Source organism: Delphinapterus leucas, chromosome 6, assembly GCF_059928025.1.
Source record: "Delphinapterus leucas isolate spDelLeu-1000000601 "Yukka" chromosome 6, BTC_Dleu_Yukka2, whole genome shotgun sequence".
Lineage (NCBI taxonomy): Eukaryota > Metazoa > Chordata > Mammalia > Artiodactyla > Monodontidae > Delphinapterus > Delphinapterus leucas.
In genome coordinates, this window is record NC_143134.1 from 17,266,343 (window position 1) to 17,290,194 (window position 23,852).

The following is a 23,852-nucleotide window of genomic DNA, read 5'->3' on the forward strand; positions in this document are numbered from 1 at the left end:
AATTGTTTTCCAACACACTGCTGCCTTACTGGATGTAATAACTTTTATATCAAGACGTAGATCATTGTTGTCATTCTTAATATAATTATTTATACTTTCAAAAATAGCTCCCCAAATATTGCTAACAAAATAGAATACAGTGCTGGTCTTTCACAATAGATATTCAAGGTGAAAAGTTTTTTAAAAATCAGAGTTAAGAACCTTGGGCCATCTGAGCATTCATTATGGGGGTTGGATGACAGTTTTGTCCTATGGCTAAAACATTCTATCTCTCTTCTCCATAATGAAGTGAAGATATGTCAGGTGTAAGTAATTGTAAGATCACCAGAAGGTGTTTTCTTCTTCTGTACTTCCTTTCAGGAATTTTCTGTTGGCATCACTGAAGACTTTATCGAACATCTTTCAGAAGGGGCTTTGGCAATTGAAGTCTATGGCCATAAGATGAATGATCCTCGGAAAAACCCAACCCTGTGGGATTTGGGGATTATCCAAGCAAAAACACGCAGCCTTCGGGACAGGTGAATTTTAGATATCCATCTGATTCCATTTATAATTTTAAAAAATTGCTAGAGATTAATATTGTCATTTATAAAGGTTACCCCTTCCTGAGCATTACCAGTATTCCAGTAATAGCTGGTGTTATGTCCACGGTATTAACAGCACAGTTAAACTTCCTTGGAGGAGTGAACTTTGAAGAGTGATGGGAAAAAGTTAAGAAATCGGTAGTTAAGAATAAAGTGTGAAATGAATTTTTGGAGAATAGGTTGCTTATCATTATGAAATACTTCTAATTAATCATCTGTAGAGAAAATAGATCAAGATATACTCTGGAATTCAGGTTTACATGTTTTTAAAAAAAAATAAATTTATTTATTTATTTTTGGCTGTGTTGGGTCTTCGTTATAGCGTGCGGGCTTTCTCTATTTGTGGTGAGCGGGGGCTACTGTTCGTTGCGGTGCGCGGGCTTCTCACTGCGGTGGCCTCTTTTGTTGTGGAGCACTGGCTCGGCATGCAGGCTTCAGTAGTTGTGGCACTCAGGCTCAGTAGTTGTGGCTCGTGGGCTCTAGAGCACAGGCTCAGTAGTTGTGGCGCACGGGCTTAGTTGCTCCGCAGCATGTGGGATCCTCCTGGACCAGGGCTCGAACCCGTGTCCCCTGCATTGGCAGGTGGACTCTTAACCACTGCACCACCAGGGAAGTCCCTTACTTATTCTATCTTTAGCTCAAAGTTCTTTTCAAGTAGCATTAATCATGGAAGGAGGAAGGCTTACTTGTTGACCAGGATTTTAAACAGAAGAGTTAAAAGGAAAAGACTGAAAGAGCGTATATTTGTACTGCATCTGATTATAGATGAGAAGCAGATTTTCTTCTTTTTTTTGTATTTAGAAAGTTTTACCAAATACTAAATTAGACATTGGGATTTTTTTTTTTGATTCTCTTATTGACCTCAGCAGAGATACTTGTCAAGTCACTAAAGCATACAGCACTACCTTTGCTGTATGAAAAGCTAATCACTGCAACCTACTTCTGTACTTCTGATAACAATGGTTAAATTTTTGAATAACCACTTTGAAATAGATTTGTAATTATCATACCTTTTTGAATGAAATAAAGGCATCATTTTTAGTTCTGATGTTGTTTGTTGAACTTTGCTTTTAATTACATTTGCCAGTATGTATTTGTGTATTACTCACTGAACTACAGATAATTCTACTGAGTTATTCTGTTTGGAGGTTATTTTCATCATTAATTCTCATGTGTAGGATCCTAAGCTGCCTGTATTGAAATAGAAATGTATGATTTTCCAAGAACTTCAACTATTTCCTAGATGGAGCGAAGTCACCAGGAAAGTGGAATTCTGGGTTCAAATCTTGGAACAGAATGAGAATGGTGAATACTGCCCTGTAGAGGTAATTCCTGCAAAGGACGTGCCAACAGGTGGAATCTTCCAACTCCGGCAGGTAATGAAATTTTTAATGTTAACATTGAATTCTTTGGTGTCGTAAAGGTTAATATTGGATTCCTTTTAGCAGAAACATCAGGGATAATGACATCTAGATTGGCCAAGACTACTTATTAAAGTTTTCTCTCCCTTCATGTGTATTTTCTTTCATTTTCAAAAATAAAGCTGTTTACAGTATTTAAAACCAGCTTCTGTGAAGTTTAAGCAAGAAAAAGATAAGCTTTGGGGACTCCCCTAGTGGCACAGTGGGTAAGACTTGCGCTCCCAGTGCACAGGGGTTCCGGGTTCAATCCCTGGTCAAGGGAACTAGATCCCACATGCATGCCGCAACTAAGGAGCCAGCAAGCCGCAACAAGGAGCCCACGTGCTGCAACTAAGGAGCCCACCTGCTGCAACTAAGACCCAGTGCGACCAAATAAATAAATATTTTTTTTTAAAAAAAGAAAAAGATAAGCTTTAAAGTGACTTAGAATTGAACTGTAGGAAATAAAACAAACGTATCAAGCAGCATTAGAACATTTATAAAGACAAGGAGAGGCTGTGTGACATGGCAGAAAGAACAAGCACTTCAGAGTCTAACGTTCTGGGGTTTGGTTCTGGCTGTCCCATGGCCTAGCTGTATATCCGTGAGCAAGTTCAGTCACCTCCCGGAACCTTTCCTCAGGTGTAAAGTGGAGCGGGGTGATAACACCAACTTTGTAGGGTTATTGTGAGGATTAGAAATACTGTATATGAGGCTTCCCTGGTGGCGCAGTGGTTGAGAGTCCACCTGCCGATGCAGGGGACACGGGTTCGTGCCCCGGTCTGGGAGAATCCCACATGCCGTGGAGCGGCTGGGCCCGTGAGCCATGGCATCTGAGCCTGCGCGTCCGGAGCCCCCGCTCTGCAACGGGAGAGGCCACAACAGTGAGAGGCCCGCGTACCGCAAAAAAAAAGAAATACTATATGGAGCCCAGTGCTTGATACATGGGAGATGAGAAGTGTTTTTCCCTCTGATGCCCACCAGTTCTCTGCTTCTCTGCAGGCACCAACTGGGTGTCTTGTAATTCAGTTCAGTTTGGACCCTAACTACCCAGAGCGAGCATCACACTCCACAGGTTTAAGGGCCCAGACTTACACAGGACTGCCCTCACTTCAGACGCCAGCTGCAAGTATCAGGGCCCCAGGTCACCCACATTTCTGTCCTACTTGGCTACAGTTGAGGGTTCCCGCAACTCTCAGGTTTCATAGTTTGCTGGAATGACTCACAAAACTCAGGAAAGCCCTTTGCTTACTGTTACCAGTTTACTGCAAAAGATACAACTCAGGAACAGCCAAGCGGAAGAGCTGCATGGGGTAAGGTGTGGAGGAAGGATGAGGAGCTGCCGTGTGCCCTTCGCTGCGCCAGCTTCCCAGCACCTGACGTGTTCACCAGCCAGGAAGCTCTAACCCCATCGTTAGTAGGTTTTTACGTAGGCGTGGTGGATGACAGCGCTGGCCTTTGGTGATTAACCCCATCTCCAGCCCCTTTTTTCTCTCTCCCTGAGGTTTTGGCGTAGGGCTGAAAGTTCCAACCTTCTGATCTAGGCTTGGTCTTCCTGGTGACCAGCCCCAATCCTGAAGCCACCTAGGGATCTGCCTAGAGTGACCAAATGAAAAGTCACATCGTTAAAAGACGCACCTATCACCTTTATCATTAAAGAAATTCCAAGAGTTTTAGGAGCTCTGTGCCAGGAACTGAGGACAAAGACCAAATATCTTTTCTATCTTACTTAACACGTTAGGTAAATAGGACACGTTAAGTAAATGCAGCTAGGTAGATGTGAATACCTGCCAGAAACCAATACAGCAGAGACACGTGTGGGACTTGTCACTTAACCCCAGACAGATGTGATCTGTAGTATCTGTGCTGCAAATTAAAGATGAGAGAGAGTATCTTAATAGAATTTACATGTAAGACTTAGAAATACTCTTGTTTGCTATTCTTTACATGAAGTCAACATTTAGTAGAATATTATTGCCTGTGATAGTTTCCATACTTTAAAACAGTAGTAAAATATTAGAATGGCTCAAGAAAATGAATGTTGAAATCATTCAAAGCAAAATATGAGAAAAGGTTAAAGGAAAAAGTTTGCTTAAATAAGTTTCTGAATGTCTTAGGAGGAGGAAAATGATAAGCACTTGTTCTCTGACCCTAGCAAATGAATTTTAGCAAATCCATTCATGTATAGACAAGGCACTAAAAGCAAAAGGAAATTAGTTTAAAATATAGTGTGAGATATATACATAAAATAGGATTCATAAGGGTGTGAAGAACATCTTTTCCTGAACATCTGTTAAAACTATATATATCCTCTTTGGATGCCTTAGAAATTCTTCATCTCCCGGAAGGCAAGACCAGATAATTTTCTGTGGTTTAGTATAAATTGAATATTTAAGTGTTTTTCACACTTCTGGCAACCTTTACTAAAAGTGTTCAAAGATATCTTGGGTATATCAGGAGAGGCTTTTTTGAAGGATGTGCATCTTGACCTGGGTGGTGAAAGAATCATGTTGGAAGGGTTCTTCATATATAAATGGCAGGAATAAAGATAGAGGGTGGAATTAGGTAAGTTTGGGTAGAAAGTATCAGTAACTTGTAGGAAGAGCTAGAAACAGTAACAGAAGAGGTTATAGAGGCTTGGGGCAGCTAGTTCATGGAGGGCCTTGGATGGTAGACTTATTAGAATTCAAAATTGGAACCTGTTGTTCTCCAACAGGAAAGTAGCAGAGGAGAACTGATTAGATTAACTGCATGCATTTGCTAGTTTTGTAGTTAAAAAATAGTCAAATATCGGCAGTTACAAGAAGTTCACTAATAGTTTATGTATTCGTAAAGCTGTTCAAAGCTTTTCTGTGAAGCATTAAGCCATTCCTGGATCTTTTCCCTCCATTTTTCTCTCTCTCTATCCTGTATTCTCCCCCAAAGTGTAGGTACTTCACCCTTCACGTTTGGGCGCACATTCAGAATAGGTCACTTCCTGTCTCAGGCAAAGTGAAAACCAAAGGTAGCTAATTGAAATGACTAAAGTATTTCAGACAATTAAAATGTTTTCTGAGTTAACTCTTTGCACAAAATATCTGATGCATGGTCCTCGGAAAATATTAAAGACATCTGCAACCCATCTCTTTAAATCTAGCTTGATAGGATCAATCATTGCCTAAGCTGATTTTCCTGATGATACAAAGCTCTTGGGAATTAAAATCCGATGGAAGAGGGGAAGGGTAACTGACTTGAAATTACATGTTGAGATTCTGTTTTTCAAATTCTATTTTACATTCCTAGAATTTATAAACCAACTTTGAAGTCAGTGATTGGGGATACTGAGAATTTTCTTTTAAAAATTACTTCATTGTAAATATTCAAAGTCACATAGTGTTTATTGTGAAAACATGCTTAAAGAAGGAACAGTTTCTTTCTGATCAATTCTTCATTTTGCAACTTGGCTTAAAATTATTTTGTTTTGGGATGAGAGCAGTGAATTCAGGATAGTGTAATCATTCTTATTATTCTGATTGCTTATTTTTTGAAGTGGATCATACTATATATACTGGCTTTGGTAATCTGCTTTTGTAAAAGAAGTCTAGTTAACATCTGTCACTGTACTCTTTAACTTATATATCATGTATGTTTTTCTATAGCAATATTTTAATGACCATGTAAATATTTCATTAATATACTATAGTTTAAGCAGTTATCAATGATACACATTTAATTTGCTTCTAATTTCTTGTTATTCTTAACATTGCTGTAAGAGTCTTTATGTACATATATGGTTACTTAAAACAGGTTCCTAGAAAGTTGAATTGCTGGGTCAAGGGATACTTATTTTTTAAGGCAAATTGCCCTGCAGAAAGCTTTACCGATTTATATTCCCACCAACAGTGTATGTAATTGCCTTTTTTGTAAACTTTGGGCAATATTGTAAATTGTCGTTTTAAAAGATAATTGCTAGCTTAGTAAGTGAAAATAAAGGTGTTTCATGCTTATTTTAATTTGCTTATTAGTAAGTGGAACATTTTATATTGTCTAGCCTTTTGTATTTCCTTTGTTAGATTGTTTTAAAGTTTTTTTTTGTTGGAAAAAATATCTAAGCCATATATTTGTTCCTGATTAGTTTTTGAATTTGTAATTTACTACTAAACATGTAAGATACGGTGAGATAGCATCTCTAAAGATAAATGCTTTTCTCATCATCAGCCTGTAGGGGTCTCTCTAAACCAAATTTTTGGGAATCAAACCGATTTTGAGAAACTCTTAAAATTGTCTGTGATACAGGGGCAGTCCCGGCGAGTCCAAGTGGAAGTGAAGTCTGTGCAGGAGTCTGGGACTTTACCGCTGATGGAAGAATGTATATTGTCTGTTGGCATTGGATGTGTAAAAGTCAGGGCGCCGAGATCGGCCAAGACGCATGAAACCATCCATGTAAGTCTCTGTTGACAGACTCAGCCAGACAAGAGAGTCTTTTGGAACCTGTCAGAAAACTGCCTTCCACAAACAATTCTTTCAGTATTTTATTTTCTTGGATATCTTTTTTCCTTTTCTTTTCTTTCTTTCTTTTTTTTTTTTTTTTTAACTGTAATGCATTTGCGTGGAACCACTGCACCAGCTTGTTGGTTTTCCCTGGTACACGGCAAACTGAGGGTTAAAACATCTCAGCCTCCAGGAGTTCCTCAGTGCCTGATTTCCGCCCCCCCCCACCCCTCTGCAGAAACCCCCTGCTGGCTCATAAAGACTATTTGCCAGCAGGTGTTTGATTTCCCCTGGGGAGTGGGACTATAAACCCAGCAGGGGGAGAGTATTGTACTAGCTCCCTGAAAAGGTCAAATGAGGTTCTTCACTTTGCTATGAGAAGCTCAAGGTTTCACTCCAACTACCTGAAAACTGTAAAACCCAGAGTGAGGGTGAGCGTGGGTGGGAGATGAAAAAGCGTATTCGTTAAAGTAGAAAATATAAAGTATGGGAGAAGATTCAAACTTGTTTAGCGTAGTCTGATTCTTGGATAAATGATTGTTTCGGCTCTGCATAATATATTTTTTCTCTTAGGAGGAAGAGGAGGACATGGACAGTTACCAGGTAATGAAGCACGTGTTATCCTAGTCAAATAAGCTCGATTAAAGTACTAAATTACACATTCCTGAGTCTTGCCATACTGTTACTTCGTAACTACACAATTAGTTTTGATTCAAATATTGCTTTGTCTCAAGTTAAAACAGAAGGGAACAATCATTTGTGACTGTTATCCTTTTCCAAACCTGGAGCTGCCCATCCAGGCCCCTGCAGATCCATTCTTCAGGTCCTCTTCCTTGCACTTGTTCTCTCCTTTTTCCCTGGAAGAGCTGTTACAGACTTGGCTTCAGTCAAGCCACGCCCCTTAGGTATTTTCCATACTTTAAGCCAGGTCTCCTTTCCCTACTTCCTGGAGTCATACAGGTTTTGTTTTGTTTTTCCCCCCACCCCCCTTTCCCTAATCTCCTGCAAGATTTTGTTTACGTCTGATAAATTTTATTTTGTGAGTCTGGTTAGTCATCGTTTAGCACCGTCAGAGCTCTTCGGATCCTGATTATGTCAGCCAGTGCAGTCACCCTCCTGGTTTGGCTTCATTCTAATTGGATAAAAATGTCTGCTTTCCTATAAGTTGCTGATAAAAGTATTGAGGGTTAAATACAGAGTCCTGTGGCACAACCGTAGGGAATTCTTTTAAGCTGACGTTATTCCATTAATCACTATTCTTTGGATGTGATATTTCAGTCTTCTATAATTTCTTCCAAGTAGATCCATTGCACATTTCTTCTTCTTGTCCATAAGAATGTCATGAGCTATTTGGTTAAGTGCCTTAGTGAAATCCAGATACTCCCAATATGCTCAGCATTCCACTGATCTACCCAGTCACGTAACTTTATTACAGAAGGAAATGAGGTAAGATGGGAGCACAGTCAGGTGTTGACTGGTAGAGTTGTTAGTCTGTTGGTAACATCCCGTCTGCCACCCCCCCCCCAAAAAAAAAGAAACCCAACAGAAACTAGGGAGAGAAGCATTTACATGATTTGTAGATACTGGTGAAACATGTTGAAGGCTGTAGTTAAGAAATCTGAAGAGTTCTTCTGATGGTTCTAAGGGATATAAATTTGAGGATTATCGAGTAGTATTTGTGATTTTTATCCAGCAAAGAGACCTTGTAGAAGATATTAGCTGCATGAGTGCTTGGAGTTCTACCCTTTGAGCCAATAGAAATAAAACTGGTTCTGGGGCTTCCCTGGTGGCGCAGTGGTTGGGGGGTCCGCCTGCCGATGCGGGGGACGCGGGTTCGTGCCCCGGTCCGGGAGGATCCCGTGTGCCGCGGAGCGACTGGGTCCGTGGGCCATGGCCGCTGAGCCTGTGCATCTGGAGCCTGTGCTCTGCATCGGGAGAGGCCACAGCAGTGAGAGGCCCACGTGCTGCAAAAAAAATAAAAATAAAAAAAGGGAAAAACTGGTTCTGGATTATCAGAGTGCCCTTTCAGAAATGGTGTTACTCTAGTACAGTAATGCTTTAATTTCTGAAAGTTTCTATTCTGAATAATGGTTGGATTCAACTAGTAGTGGTAATAAAAATGTTAGGGTATAATACTTTACATTTTTGAAGCATATTAGAGTAAGGTAAGATAGAGTATCGGTTTCAGATATATTGTCTTGACGTTATATTTACTATAATCCCCTTGTTTGCTTCTAGGATCGGGATTTAGAGAGACTACGTAGAAAATGGCTAAATGTGTTAACAAAGCGTCAGGAGTACTTAGATCAACAACTGCAAAAGCTTGTCAGTAAACATGGTATGAAAAGCAACTTCTAATATTCCCCCCCACCCCAATTCAGTGTGCTGTTACTTCCCATTTGCAGTTACATGAAATAAAAGTAGACGAACACATCAGTAGTGGGAATGGCGAGAACATAGGAATGGTGCTTATTTGTGTCACATCCTTTCAAAAGGACAGTTATCCACTTGTAAGGATGTCTTTGCATAGGTCTCCCTTCCCCCCCAACAAAGAGGAAATAGAGTACGTGCAGTAAACATTGTCCCTCAAAAATAACTAAAGGAAGATGCTCACATTTCTTGATTTCTGGTCCAGAGGCACTTGAGCCCTCTGACTCTCGAAGAGATCATCCCTGTGCTGTTCCACCGTAGGCCTTCCATGAACTGAAGACGGCCTCTCTGTGAGAGCACACCAGCTTCGCTAGCTTATAGTTAGTTTTTTATCATGAGCTTTTTATCACGAATTAGGGAAGTATTAAGTTGCTAGTGAACCCTCCTCAACCAATACATGGAATATGGGAACATCCTGTGGATAACGTAGGACAAAGCGTAAACAGCAGGTAAGAAGTGGGACCCCTGTATTTGATCCTCATTCTTGATGTTCTAGATAAAACAGAGGATGATGCTGACCGTGAAGCTCAACTACTAGAGATGAGGTTGACTCTGACTGAGGAGAGGAACGCAGTCATGGTTCCCTCAGCTGGCAGTGGGATCCCAGGGGCCCCGGCAGAATGGTATGGGTGCTGCCCTGTGTCTTCTGTAGTTCTCTGTGCTCACGGAGCTGCCCACTTTCTCTATGTGTGTTGCCTCTGCTTTGATTAATGGATGACTTACCATAGCGTGTGGGGAAAAAAGTTGTTTTAATTAGAGGAGGTGTTAAATTATTTTCATGAGTTGGAATAACTGTGGCCTAAAACCGTTTTATTAAGTAATATTGTTTTTGGCCCAAGTAATTAAGATTCCTGAGAATCTAAATCAATATTTAGTACCATTGCACTTAGCATTTAAAAAAATAGTTAATATGTTAATTACTTGGGTCATTCCCTTAAAAGACTATTCAGTCATAATAAAATTGCATCACCAGGTGTTTTTGATTTTGGTACTAGATTGAACTGTCAGCAAATGTTCTCTGCCACTTTATAGAAATTAAAAATAGTAAATTAAGCCACATGGGGCCCTTAGGTATATAACTTTATAAGAAAGTACGTTTAAACAAGGGAGCTTCAACTAAGTTGACTAAGTTCTAATATCAGAGCGTATGATAATTATAATTATAATTATAATTATACATGGAAGCACCAGAGAAAAGAAGCAGCAGTGGCAGTTAAGTCTTTGTGGCATCTCTGATGTGAAATTATAGCTAACCCAGTACCCAGAATTATCATTGGTTGACCTGTAATTGCTCTGAATGTATGAAGGCTGAGTCGTGAAGCACATGCCGCTGAGAAAGGCTGCTTTATTTGAGATGCTGTTGTTCGTTATGTTTTAGGACGCCGGTTCCTGGGATGGAAACACACATTCCCGTTATATTCCTTGACTTAAATGGTAAGTTAAGAGGTGCCTTCCGAAGGCAACTCTGACAAATTAGTGTCCAAGTAACACTTAGATTCTAACAAACTATGCAGTTAGGCAATTCTGTAAGCCTAAGGTTTGGGTCTGTTTTATGTGTGCCAAAGGACTCTAATCCTTGACAAAGAATGAATTTCCTGTAAGAACAGTATTTTTTTTTTAACAGTGATAGGTATGTCTCATCGTGATGTGTTCTCACATTTCATTCTACAACCCATACTGCTTTGTGTGCTTTGTTCTCCCATCTGTTTAGGATGGCAGTAATGTTTTCCACACTTAAGATATTTTCTTCTTTAATTCTCAGGAGGACTCCTCTCCAGAAAGGACTAATAACTAGTGATGCTTATGTAGCATGTTGCTTTTATCTGGTGTCTTCTTAGCATTACCTAATGAATTTCTCACTTTATCTGTGAGTTCTTGTGCCATTCATCACTGCGTTGCCTTTTTTTTTTTTTTTTTAAATGTCATTTTTTCCCCCTCAAAAATATTTTGTAAGTGGCTACATTTTACAAATATTCTGTCTGAGGAGGGAAATAAAAATGAAAAGGTAGATTAAAGAGCTAAAAATAAGTTTGAAAGTCAGCATTTAAATTCCAAAGGCATCTGCAGAAGAACTGTGTATTAAAATGAACCATCCTAAATAGGCAAGCTGGGATGTCCTCAGTGGTTTTCTTCTGCCCTGAAAGTGCGTTACAGCATCTCAGGTATTGAGCGTCCCGTGCTGCTTGGCTTACTTGGACCTGTGAGAGTTTTTCACATACACACGGAGTCAGAGAAGAGCACTTAGCCACTTGCACCGTACATCCACCTGTCGGGGTTTTAATGTATTGCCACAGCACTCTATCCTTCCTTGTTCTCTTGAGCCTTGGAGACTGAGGGCGACTCTGTCTTGTTCTTACCCGAGGTTCCTAGATAGGTGAGGGGTGTGTGTGTGTAGGAGGGTTAGAAAGTGGAAGAGAATAAGCTTCAAGAAGACCTATTAGTATGGATATTCCAAGACAGGAGCAGCACCCTGTTCGGCCTATGCCCGTTCTTGGTCCACACAAGCCCACGTACTAGAAGAAATACTTTCGACGTTTACTGGCAAGCTTAAGATGCATAGGGAGTTGGGAGGGCCAGGCTTGGAGATGAATAACCAAAGGGCCACAGGGCAGCCCTTCAGTTTCTTAACTGTCGGATGATTGGAATCACTGTCACTCTCATTTCTTCACACTAAAAGACGGGGAATTGGGGTTCTGATGCTATCATTACCATTTATGGGCTGACCTGGTGTAACCTCTTGGGTTTCTTGGCTTCGGTTGCCTTCCATGTAAAATAAGGCACGGAGGTAGGAGATTGGATTTAGATAATTTCTTGAGGCGTTTTCCATCTCTAAGATCCGTGAACTGTTTAATGGTCATCATCTGTGTGATGTAAGATTTCAGAGCCAAAAAGCAAATGAAATTTGAGGCAGGAGAATTCTGCTACTAAGCACGTTGAAATTTAGCTGGTAGGGGTTATCCTTTAAAATGATCTCCATACTGAATGGAACTTCTCTGCTTTTAGCTGATGATTTCAGCTCTCAGGATAATCTTGATGACCCAGAAGCTGGTGGATGGGATGCTACCCTGACTGGAGAAGAAGAGGACGAGTTCTTTGAACTGCAGATTGTCAAACAGCATGATGGAGAGGTAAATAAAGCATAACTCGGGAAGACTGGATGAAAAGTAGTTTCTTTAACCTTTCCATGAGCCTTTGAAAACAATCAGCAAGGTAATCATTTCAGTGCTTACATTTCTCAAGAAATATAAATGAAAACCTTTCAATATGATTTCCAGAAAGAAGGGAACCACTTCCAGAAGGAGTAGACCAATCAGACCACATCCATTCACTGTTTTACTTCTTTTCCTGGTGAAGGATCTTTGTTAGTAATTCATAGTTCAGGTCAGCAGTGGTCTACTCTCTGGGGAAATGCTCCTGAAGTACATAGAGGTAAAATGGCACAGTGTTTGGGATTGACTTCGAAATGCTTTAGTGAAGACTTCTTAATAAGGGAGAAAAAGAATAGATGAAGACACATGATAATGTTTGAATCTGAGTGATGGGTATACACTGGGGGCTTATTTTCTAATTTTGAGCATATTGGAAAAATTATAAAATATATTAAGGAAGGAAAGCCGACGTGATACTCTGAAGGACACATCATCACATAGTGAGTGGTATTCTGAAGATGCAAAACTTGAACTGCGGTGCATTCTGTAAAACAGTGGACCTGCACCCGTCTTTAATAAGTCAGTGCCGTGAGTGACAAAGAAAGCCTGGGGAACCAGCCTAGATGAAAGTAGACTAAAAGAACAGGACAGCTAAATGCAGTTTGTGATCCTGGGTCAGAACAGTTGAAACATTTGAATATGGACTCTGTATTATATAGTAGTATTGTATTGATGTTAAATTCCTGAATATGATAATTGTCCTATGGTTAAGTTACAGGATGTCCTTGCTCTTAGAAGATACTTGCTGAAGTATTTAGAGATGCAGAGTTACCTGCCTATAACTTACTCTAAAGTGGTTCAGTAAAAAAACCCAAAAAACAACAGCAATACTGTGTGTGTTTGTGTGAGAGAGAGGGAAAAGGGCAAAATGTTAACAGGTGGTGAATCTACCTGAAAGAAATACAGGAGTTCATTGTACTCAATTTGCGACTTTTACGTTTGAGTATTTTTCAAAATAAATAAATTTTAGCTGTCGGCCAGGAACAGCCTGCTCTGTACTCCCTCGAGTAGGTGCCTGAGGCCACATCCTGGGATTCCCATGGTCTCCCAGGGCACTTCTCTTAGCAGAGCTGCACTCATTGAGTGGCCTGCTCCACTTCAGCCTAAGCCAAGATGTTTCCTTGTGGGGTTTTGTGTTTTAGGAGGAGGGGGTGACTGTTCTGTCTTCTCTGCAGGTGAAAGCGGAAGCCTCCTGGGACTCCGCAGTGCACAACTGCCCTCAGCTGAGTAAAGGCACGCCCGCGGATGAGCGAGTGTTTCTCATCGTGCGGGTGACGGTCCAGCTCAGCCATCCAGCCGACATGCAGTTGGTATTACGCAAGCGCCTTTGTGTCAGTGTTCACGGCCGGCAGGTGAGTCATTGATCCTAGTTGAAGAAATGACTTTGGGTCAGACACGAGGGCGGGGCTGTGGAAGGATTGCTCTGGCCTCCTGTCCCCCCAGGCTCTGTGAAGCTCTGAGCTTTTCTCTTTCGGTTGACTATTGCTGTCCTATAACCGTGCTTGCTTCAATCCTGGAACCCGTCAGCCTGACTTCCTCCTAGACGACCCTGAATTGTTACCCTGAATCTTTGTTACTGCAGAGGCACAGCTCACAGCCCTTCCTTTGGGTGCCATAGGGCCCTGTCAAGACGAAGCTCACTGTTTTTGTCTTTGACTCTTCATCTGGGTCCTACAAGATGAGAATGTTCACCACAGATGAGCTGTTGTTTGTGCTGTTCACCATTTCGTTTTCCGTGCCTTTCTTTTCTTTCAGTCCTCTCTGCCGGTTCATTGATTGTGTATTTGGAGAGAGTACTCTGTCAAGCTTTGGGGTAAAAAGATGAATAAGAAATAATCTGCATCCTTAAAGAGCCAGTGTCCACTGGCCTATGAGTGTATAAGCAGACGACTCTCTTCTACTGTGGCAGTGCAGCTCAGAGGGTGAGAGTGCAGTCAGGGAAGGCTTCAAAGAGGAGGGGGCATGTGAGCTGCTCCGTTGCAGGCAGGGGTGGTTGGCAGGCAGAGGAGTCGCTGGCTATTTCACCGAGAGGAGGAAATATCCATGCAGAGGTGGTGAGGAAGGAAAGGGCGTGGCAGCTTGGGGACCGTTAGAAGCAGAGTGTGACGGGGTGTGCTGCAGAGGCCGCGGCTGTGGCCATCAACACAGTTGCAGCTAGGTTATGAAGGACCTTGTGCCGTATGAACCAGTTTAGTAGAAAACTTCTAGATAAGAATATAAAGGATTTCTGCTGTTGGTTCTGGAATGATACGATTTGGAGGTTGATTCTAGGGGTTCTTCTCAATACACTGGCTAAAACCAGGACAAATGAAAATAAATCTTTTCATTTAGAAGAGTACAGTCACGGTTGACAGAGTCCTGGATGTAATCTCCACCCCTAAAAATTAATCTTTAGTTCTAAATGTCACACTGATATCAATCTTTGAATGAAGACCGGCAGTGATGCTGTTAAAATTGCAGCTCTTTAGCTTGGCGATCGAGCATCAGTACATACAGGTCATGGCATAGCTGTAGATGTATGTATATGCCGTGTCTCCCATTCACTCTTTTCTTGGTCTCTCTTTTCTCGGAAGTCTATTTTTAAATAAATTTATTTTATTTATTCATTTTTGGCTGCATTGGGTCTTCATTGCACATGCAGGCTTTCTCTAGTTGCAGTGAGCGGGGGCTACTCTTGGTTGCTGTGCATGGGCTTCTCGTTGCGGTGGCTTCTCTTGTTGTGGAGCACGGGCTATAGGCGCACGGGCTTCAGTAGTTATGCCACGTGGGCTCAGTAGTTGTGGCTCGCGGGCTCTAGGGTGCAGGCTCAGTCGTTGTGGCGCACGGGCTTAGATGCTCCACAGCATGTGGGATCTTCCCAGACCAGGGCTCGAACCATGTCCCTTGCATTGGTAAGCAGATTCCTAACCATTGTGCCACCTTATAAGTCTGGAGTCAAGAGCGAAGGGATGAGATAAATGCATTCTAAGAGGCTCTTGCATTCTAAGAGGCTAAAATCTTTTAAAAAGTTAACTAAAGATCACTGAATTATTATTAAGTTTGTGAAAATATGTACTTCTGAGACCAAACAGTTTTTTTCCTATTCTGTTTGGGGGCTTTTACCTATTTCCTACTTGGCTTTTGCATGAGGGAAAAAGGTTCAGTGTCAGCTTAATATTCTCTCTTATTCTTATCTTTATTCACCAATTATATTCTGCCCTCATCCGTGCTCCCTTTAACCTCTACAGGATGTTCAGTCTTAGCAACATCTTCAAATGAGTCATCTATGCATTAATTCAGTAGTTCAATTCTTAACCGTGCAAAGAGCACAGTCAGCATAAACAATGACCATGCACTCTTAAATCATTCTTCATAACGATCCTGCTTTGGTCAAGAATTAATGCCTGGACTTGTCAATATTCATAGTGCAAGATGTCCATCGTGCTGGAAAGAAAAAAAAAGGATAAGGGTCACCAGCCCTTCCTTACATCTTTGTTAGAAGGTCATTTTATCTTGTAGAAGTCAACAGTCTTATTTCTGTAGGCTTTCAGCAGAGTTGAACCAGATGCCTAGTGTGGTTCCAGAGTTTAGGGTTTGTACTTTTCATATATTCGGTATGGGACCTGTCACGTGGCAGGCATCATATAAATTGTTTTGGGGCACTAAGACAAAGTTGAGGAACTTATATGTAGTGATTTGGATTCTGACTTATATTGGAAGTATGTTCTTTTCCTTTTTGGTTAGAGTGAATGTGGTGTCGTTTATGCTGTCTCTTTGTTAATGAAAACTCAGTTTTTGAGGTGGGAAACCATGTCTTCTGTTTTGTTTTTCTCTAGGGTTTTGCTCAGAGTCTCCTAAAAAAGATGTCACATCGAAGTTCTATTCCAGGCTGTGGAGTGACCTTTGAAATTGTCTCCAATATTCCAGAGGTGAAGGATCATATGAAATTTGAATATACTAAAAATAAACATGTAGAAAGAGCAAACTCCCTGAAAAGTCACCTATGCAAGAAATGTGTGTTAAATGAAAATGTATATTTAGGAAAATGTTATAGATTTGTAGAGGAATTTCCTAATCTTAACTTGATTCAGAGTAAAATGTACTTGTGTGGCTTTAAAGGTTTTGGTTTTAGTATTTTGTTAAAGAAGAATCTTTTGAAAAGCAAATCAACACCTTTTTACCCACAGAAGAGGGTATAACCCTTGAAGGAAGGCAACACAGCATAACATAGAGTTTCAGGGTTTCATTTTGGAATGAAACAGAAATCTTGTTTCTGTCACCTCTTAGTGACGTGAACTTGGGTAAGTTACTTTGAGCCTAAATTTTTTCACTTATCAAATTGGGTTAGTGATACCTTCTGTACAGGGTTTTTTTTAAGGATTAAATGAGACAATATACACAAATTGTGTACATGCTAAACAATAAATTGTAATTGCTATTATTATTATAGTTACTATTATTATTTCTCTTTCTGAGCTAATTCAGATATGCACAGGAATCAAACAGATAGAGCTGAAAATACCCCTGACAGGAGCTTGCTGGAGGATGTAGTTTATATGTGCTTCCTAGTACTTAATTCCTGATTTAGACAGATTTGTGCACTTGGTTATTGGCATAGCTAGTAACAAGGCCTTCCTTACACGAGTAGGAAAAGTGAGGGGTCTAAGAAAAGGACCCAACAGAAAAGACAAGACTGGCTCCTTCTGCCACATTGACTACCCAGAATCAGGGAGTGAGTGGGGAGGTCCAGGCTGTGCTGCCCTTGGGGTGGAAAATGGGAATGGGACCCTGGGGCGAGCGCTCCCTCCTAAGCACACCATCCATGGTGCCTTCATTCTCTTGATTCAAGGGCTCAGTGCTTGTTGATTGATTCTGTTGATTATTTGAACAATAGATGGACAATATGTATTTTAAGACAGATCAGGTTTTGGAAGAGTGAAAAGATTGCACAGCACTTAGGCTTTGTTTTAGAGTACTTATATCACAGAACACTCTTCCTCTCAAATAATGTCAAATAGTGACTAATCCTTGCCTGGACCTTCAAAGTATTAGGCTTACATAGCACATATTAACTGTTTATTTAATTTGGAGCCTGCTGACCATTTAAAAATTGAGCCCCTTTTCGAGTTAGACAAGCTGCAAAATCTTGGATCTGGAATATATTCCTCTTTGTATACTTAGATGTGGGGTTAGAGATTTACTGTTTATTCTCTGTATCTGAGTGTTTGCTCTTTTTTCCAGTTGTTTCAGATCTTAACTCTATAAAACGGTTTGAATGCAGTTGAGAAACAGTGACACTTGTAGTGAACTATCTTCAGTTTTTCCTTTTCTCGCATCATCTTTCTTCTCTTCTCTCCTCATTTGTAGTTTTTTTTGGCTGTGTTGGGTCTTCATTGCTGCGTGTGGGCTTTCTCTAGTTGCAGCGAGCGGGGGCTACTCTTCATTGCAGTGCGCTGGCTTCTCATTGCGGTGGCTTCTCTGTTGTGGAGCATGGGCTCTAGGTGTGCGGGCTTCAGTAGTTGTGGCACGCGGGCTCAGTAGTTGTGGTGCATGGGCTTAGATGCTCTGCGGCACGTGGGATCTTCCTGAACCAGGGCTCGAACCCGTGTCCCCTGCATTGGCAGGTGGATTCTGAAGCACTGCACCACCAGGGAAGCCCCCCATTTGTAGTTTTCTTATCTTCTTTAACAGTGCTTTTATTCTTCAGGTGATGCGGTTTTTCAAAGGGCAGAAATGTGGGGAAATCAGCGGAAAGATAAACACATAGCCTCACGTGATGGGGCTACCTATTAATAATTAGCTAAATGTCTAAGTTGGGAAGTGTTAGGGTCACATTATCAAATCCTGATGATAAAGACAAAGGAAAAGTGAGACTTAAAGCTTATAGTGTAAGGACTACACTAGTTTATTTTTTATTTCAAAATAAAATAGAAAGCTTCTTAAAAGCTAGAATTCATCATGAAAAAGCCTGGAAAAGTTCTTTGTGTTCCATATTACAGGAGCTTTGAGGGCTTGGTAGCAAAAAGAAGTAGTCATAGACCAGAGAGCAACAAGAGATGGTTTCACCTTTCTTCCTTTTTTTTTTTTTTTTTTTAAAGCAGCTAGAATGCTTTCATTGCTAATGGGAGTGTAAAATGATACCACCACTGGCAGCTGATCATAAAGTTAAATAGACACCTACCCCGTGACCCAGTAATTCTACTTCTAGGTCCTTACCCAAGAGAAGTGAAAGCATATATCCATAAAGATCTGCACAGGAATATACAAAGCAGCTTAATTCAAAATAACCTAAAACTGGAAACAACCCAAACATCCATCAACAGACAAATGGATACATAAATTGTGGCATCTCCATACTGTGGAGTATTACTCAGCCGTACAAAGAAATGAACTGTGTGAACGAATCTCTAAATCACTATGCTAAGTGAAAAGCCAGGCGCCAAAGGGTGTCACTCCATTTATGTGAACTTCTAAAACAGGTGAACTGATCTGTGGTGAAAGAAACGACCTTGCCTTGGGGGAAGGGTAGGGGTCGAACTTTCTGAGGAAATGGAAATGTTTTATTTCTTGTGTGGATAACATGGATATATAATATATACATTTCTTTAAAACTCAGGTATCCTCTTTCTTAGAAAATCAGGATATTCAGTGGTTAAAAGAATACTCTATCAGGAGTCAGGAGACCTAATTCTAGTCTTGCTTCTTTTGCTAATTATGCGACCTTCCTCTTTCCTCATTTGTAAAATGAGGATGATTCCTGGGCCCAAACGAATTACTGTAGGAGACAAAAGTTTTGTGAACTTAAGCTGTCTTCTGAATTTTTCCATATTTTATCCATTCTAAGGCTTATGTAAATTTTTTAAAATAAATTCATTTATTTTATTTATTTATTTTTGGCTGCCTTGGGTCTTCATTGCTGCACGCAGACTTTCTCTAGTTGCGGTGAGCAGGGGCTACTCTTGATTGCAGTGTGCGGGCTTCTTGTGGTGGCTTCTCTTGTTGTGGAGCACGGGCTCTAGGTGCACGGGCTTCAGTAGTTATGGCACGTGGGCTCTAGAGCGCAGACTCAGTAGTTGTGGTGCACGGGCTTAGTTGCTCTGCGGCATGTGGGATCTTCCCGGACCAGGGCTCGAACCCGTGTCCCCTGCATTGGCAGGCAGGTTCTTAACCACTGTGCCACAAGGGAAGCCCGTAAGGCTTATGTAAATTTTAAAAAATATTTTTGAAGTTAGAATGTGTCTTATAATTGATGATATCTTAACGTTAATTGGCAGAGTTTTTTTCCCTCCTTAGTGGTATATGTCTTTTCTTAAAGTCGATGGTATCTTAAGATGCAGTGGCATGCGGATATATATTTTGTAGTCTTTGATGTTACTATAACAAATTCACCAGTAAAAAAAGTATCTCATTTTTCCTGAGAAGAGTACTTTGTTATGAGCCACATGAGCTTGAGATACCTGACTACATTAACAAAGTCCCTCCCTGACTTGCAAACATCCCATTTATATGCCTGGACCAGTTATGTCCAGGGAGCTGGGTGAGTGAGAATTTGCTTAGTTACTTCTCTTCTTGGTCAGCTTCCAGCCTTCGGCCTCTGTCACTGCAGAGTTGGGGATTGAGACCACACTTGGAATATGTAGTCTGTGGGAGGCTGCTTAGTAAAAGGGTTGGAACCCAGCCCTTCTTTCCATTCTTAGCCTCCATACCTGTGTCTGTCTCCTGCAGGGGTTGTTTGGATCCCACACGTATCCAGCTGTTACCCCAGCTCCTCAGTCCTCCCTCTGGCCCCCCAAGATATGTTCAGGAAGTACTATTGTGGTTAGATTTCCAGCTAGCCCACCAAATCCTTTCTAACCAGGAATGTCTTTGTTTGCAATGGAAATGTAGGAGAGAACAGTTTTGTTGAAAACGTGCTGTGTTTCAGCTGCTCTGTGTTTAACCAGCCTTTCAAGTGAACCGAACCACCATTTATACCATGATTTCTGTGGGAAAATGCATTTTGAGTTCCGAAAGCTGACTTTAAAATGGAATTTGGAATACATCCCATTTGTTCGTTCAGTACTCTTGTGTGTATTTGTATAATCAGGAAGCTTTTGTAACATTTTCTTCTGCAAGGTACTTAATTTTAATATACAATTTTCCATTCTCCAGGATGCCCAGGGAGTAGAGGAACGAGAAGCATTAGCAAGAATGGCAGCTAATGTTGAAAACACGGCTTCTGCTGACTCGGAGGCATATATTGAGAAATACCTCAGGAGCGTGCTGGCAGTGGAGAACCTTCTCACGTTAGATCGACTTCGCCAGGTCAGCCGACAGAGCTGGTGGCCATGGTGCCAGCCCAGCCTGACTCTGGGTTTGACTTTCCACAAGTCACATTATTGTTACATCTAAACGTTTGAAGCCTCTAAGTGGAGCATATTAATTTAGATTAAACATGCTGGGTAAGTCTTTGAAGATACAGAAACTACTGGAAAGTTACTTTTTCCAAGACCCTAAATGGTATCTAGTTGCCATTTGGAAGTAGTGGAAGAGAATATGTAACTCTTGGTGGCTAGGTATTTTAGAAATTCCTTGATACTGGGTCATAATGTCACAGAAGGTAGAGTGCTGTGCCCTTCTTTGCCTCCACAGTCTTGGAGTGGATCTCTAGAAGGGAAAACAGAAGTGCCAGCCGTAAACCTAAGCCTCAGAGAAACCCTGAGCTCCATTTTATGTGACAGTGTTGAGACTTTTTTTAACCAAAAATACTAATGAAAAATAAAGGAGAATGGTCTGCTTTTAATAATCTTTCTCTTGGGACTGACTTCTGGCCAGCTTCAAGGGGGCCGTCAGTAGATACAGAAAAGAATGATCAAGGTAACCTGTCAGCTGTTTAATTAACTTTGAGTATTCCACAGTGATGGTAATTGAGTCATTCTGTCGTGTGAAGTAACAGCCGTCCTTTAAAGAACTAGGAATGTGTCCATAGCTCAGCCTGCTTTAAGATACTGTTACTTTGGAAGTGTGTCTCTCATGTGTATTTTTCGTCTGTATTTTCTCTGACTGACAGGAAGTTGCAGTGAAGGAACAGTTGACAGGAAAAGGGAAGCTGAATAGGAGGAGTATTAGCTCTCCAAATGTGAACAGAGTGAGTAGCTGGGACCCCATTCTGTGCTCTGCTTTCGCTCCTCTTTCCTTGGATAACTCCTTCCCATCCTTTGAATCTCATCTCAGATATCATTTCCTCCTATGAACTGATTTAAGTGTCCCCATTCTCTACCCTGAAGCATCGGTGCACCCCTCTGTCACTGCCCTTCCTAATTTTACAGGGAAAGTTCCCATGTGAGTCCCTCTGTAATGTTTCTCCTTTATCTTCATGTCGCCAGTGCCTGGCACACTGACTCTGTTCGGTGAGTGTTTGTTGTACTAAAGCAAAACTAGCCGAGTGCCTAGGGAAACTGTTTGAATTTTCTAGGCCAAACTGAATTACTTATAAATTGAGGAGAAGTCTGGACTAGGTTTATAAACTGTGATTTATCTCTACTTTCCTTACTTTTGATAAAGATACGAATATGAGAGATAGTACACCTTTGTCTGAACTTGTTACCCAGAAAAACCATGGTACAAGCATTGAAATAAAGAGCAACTGACCCTTAGCCTTGGTGTTGGAGAGGACCCAGTGAGAGGCAGGACGGGTCTCAGGCTGGAGGGCCCATGTGGCCCCGCAAGACTGAGTGACGTCACTGATGATCTCAGACGGAAAGATTGGGAACATTCTCAGGCAGTAAAAAATACCACTTTAACTCAGCGTAAATATCTTCTCATTCCTTCAGAAAATGATCTACTAAAATGCACTGGTATGTGCAGAGATTTGGTATTTAGAATCCTATGGTTTAAAATAAATAGTCTGCGTGTATACATTTGCTACAATACCCAGAGAAAGGAGTCGTCCGATTAGGACAGGGTAAGGTAGCCAGTAACCTGGTATCCTTTAAATAGAAGGGGATAAACAAATGAAGCGTCTCTTACTCGGGCCCAGCCGGCTGTTGCCTCAGTGTACGCTGGATATCTGATGTTATACAAACCTCCTATCTTGAAAAATGTTAATCCAATTTTTTAAAAAAAACTGCACCTGACAGTGTCCCAAAGGCCACTAGTCTAGTTTGTAACTTTGGTCTTGACAGCCTGTCTGATACCATCCAACTTCAACATTCTGTTGATTCGGTTTTCAAAGTCTTGTATTTCCAGGACCATAGATCTATGTACTTTTGCACATGAAGGACTAATCCCCCTCTTTATTTCTTGTTTAGCTGTCTGGCAGCCGACAGGATCTTATTCCATCCTACAGTCTAGGTAGCAACAAGGTGAGTGTTTGTAACTATTTTCTATCAGCCTTAACTCGCTTCCCATTCCAGCTTTCCTCTTCTCAAATATCACACGCTAGTTTTGCGTGCCAAATTTTCTCCCAGTTTTCTATACTGTGTGAAATTTATTGGAGAGCGTTGAGTTCATTTCTTTTTATCTGCCAGTTAAAATAATGTTACCGAGACCTTATTATTACTCTACTTTCTAAGGGTTAAAAAACAATTTAGTTGCTTAAGTTCTTCTGTTGAAAATATTCTTCCTGTTTGTGTCAGAAAAGGAACTTCATGTCAGATTTTTAATAGTAAAATATTGATGAAATGATTGAAAATATGTGAGGAATAAGATCATGACTAAAAGTTAATATTATTTGTTAGAAGAAAAATAAACAAATAGAAATTTTGTTAGCTGGAATGTATTTACTTGCTTGTTAATATAGCTTTCCCCAATACAACAGAGTTTTAAGCATAGACAATTCATTTTCATGTACTTAAAGGGCTCACACTTGAAATTGTAACTGGATGTCACATGACAGTTTTGTGCCTGCTGTTTTTTGAGGGACCTCGTTAGATGTTGGTGCTGCCAGCTGCAGGCAGTGTTTTCTGTGTCGATATCTTCACCCATGAGGAGGCCAAAAGTGTCATATGAAATGGTCTGACATGAGGAAGTTGTGTCAGAGTAAAAGAAGATACAGATAAAAGAAGATTGGCTATTTAATCATTATCAAAGCTGAGTGGTATTCATTACACTATTCTTACACTATTCTTCCTATTCTTGTTAAATATTCTACAATCTGTATAGGTTTGAAATTTTCCTTATAAAAACTTAAGAAAGGGCTTCCCTGGTGGCGCAGTGGTTGAGAGTCCGCCTGCCGATGCAGGGGACGCGGGTTCGTGCCCCGGTCCGGGAAGATCCCACATGCCATGGAGCGGCTGGGCCCGTGAGCCATGGCCGCTGAGCCTGTGCGTCCGGAGCCTGTGCTCCGCAACAGGAGAGGCCACGGCAGTGAGAGGCCCGCGTACCGCAAAAAGGAGGGGAAAAAAAAAAAAACTTAAGAAAAAGACAATGAAGTTGATGAACGATTAGACTCATTTTTAAGATCTAGGTTGCTAGGCGTTTACCTGAAGTAATACATAGATATGTATCTATGTATATATATCCTGTTATTTCAGGAAAACTACCAGTAATCTAAATCTTAAAAATATATATCTCAGTGTTTATAGGCAAATAACTTGCTCCCCAGCTCATCAGTTCACTGACCACCTACCATGCATCTGAAAGTGTGCTAAGGGTTAGTACTCCTTGATACGGGTCCACTGACAGGTGTGATTAGCTCTTGATAATCATAGCATAGTTGTGATTAGCTAAACAAAGCAGAGTTTATGGAAAATTGTGTCATTGTTAATTATAAATAACTCAAGTAATTTAAGGAAAATATA

General features: G+C 40.9%; 1 protein-coding gene across 15 annotated transcripts in view; it reads left to right on the plus strand.

The window, feature by feature from the left end:
• KIF13B (kinesin family member 13B) overlaps positions 1-23,852 on the plus strand; it is a 230,857-nt gene that overhangs the window by 119,128 nt on the left and 87,877 nt on the right. For all 15 annotated transcript variants that reach the window (XR_016393491.1, XR_016393487.1, XR_016393488.1 and 12 more), the window contains 13 exons: positions 361-518; positions 1,828-1,960; positions 6,260-6,406; positions 7,028-7,057; positions 8,693-8,792; positions 9,381-9,507; positions 10,263-10,318; positions 11,888-12,012; positions 13,269-13,445; positions 15,909-16,001; positions 20,224-20,376; positions 21,122-21,199; positions 22,362-22,415. Coding sequence is in view for 4 of the 15 variants with exons in the window: in XM_022594943.2 (XP_022450651.2) it covers positions 361-518; positions 1,828-1,960; positions 6,260-6,406; positions 7,028-7,057; positions 8,693-8,792; positions 9,381-9,507; positions 10,263-10,318; positions 11,888-12,012; positions 13,269-13,445; positions 15,909-16,001; positions 20,224-20,376; positions 21,122-21,199; positions 22,362-22,415 (1,431 nt within the window). In the remaining 11 variants the exon portion in view is untranslated. The remainder of the gene's footprint in view (positions 1-360; positions 519-1,827; positions 1,961-6,259; positions 6,407-7,027; positions 7,058-8,692; positions 8,793-9,380; positions 9,508-10,262; positions 10,319-11,887; positions 12,013-13,268; positions 13,446-15,908; positions 16,002-20,223; positions 20,377-21,121; positions 21,200-22,361; positions 22,416-23,852) is intronic.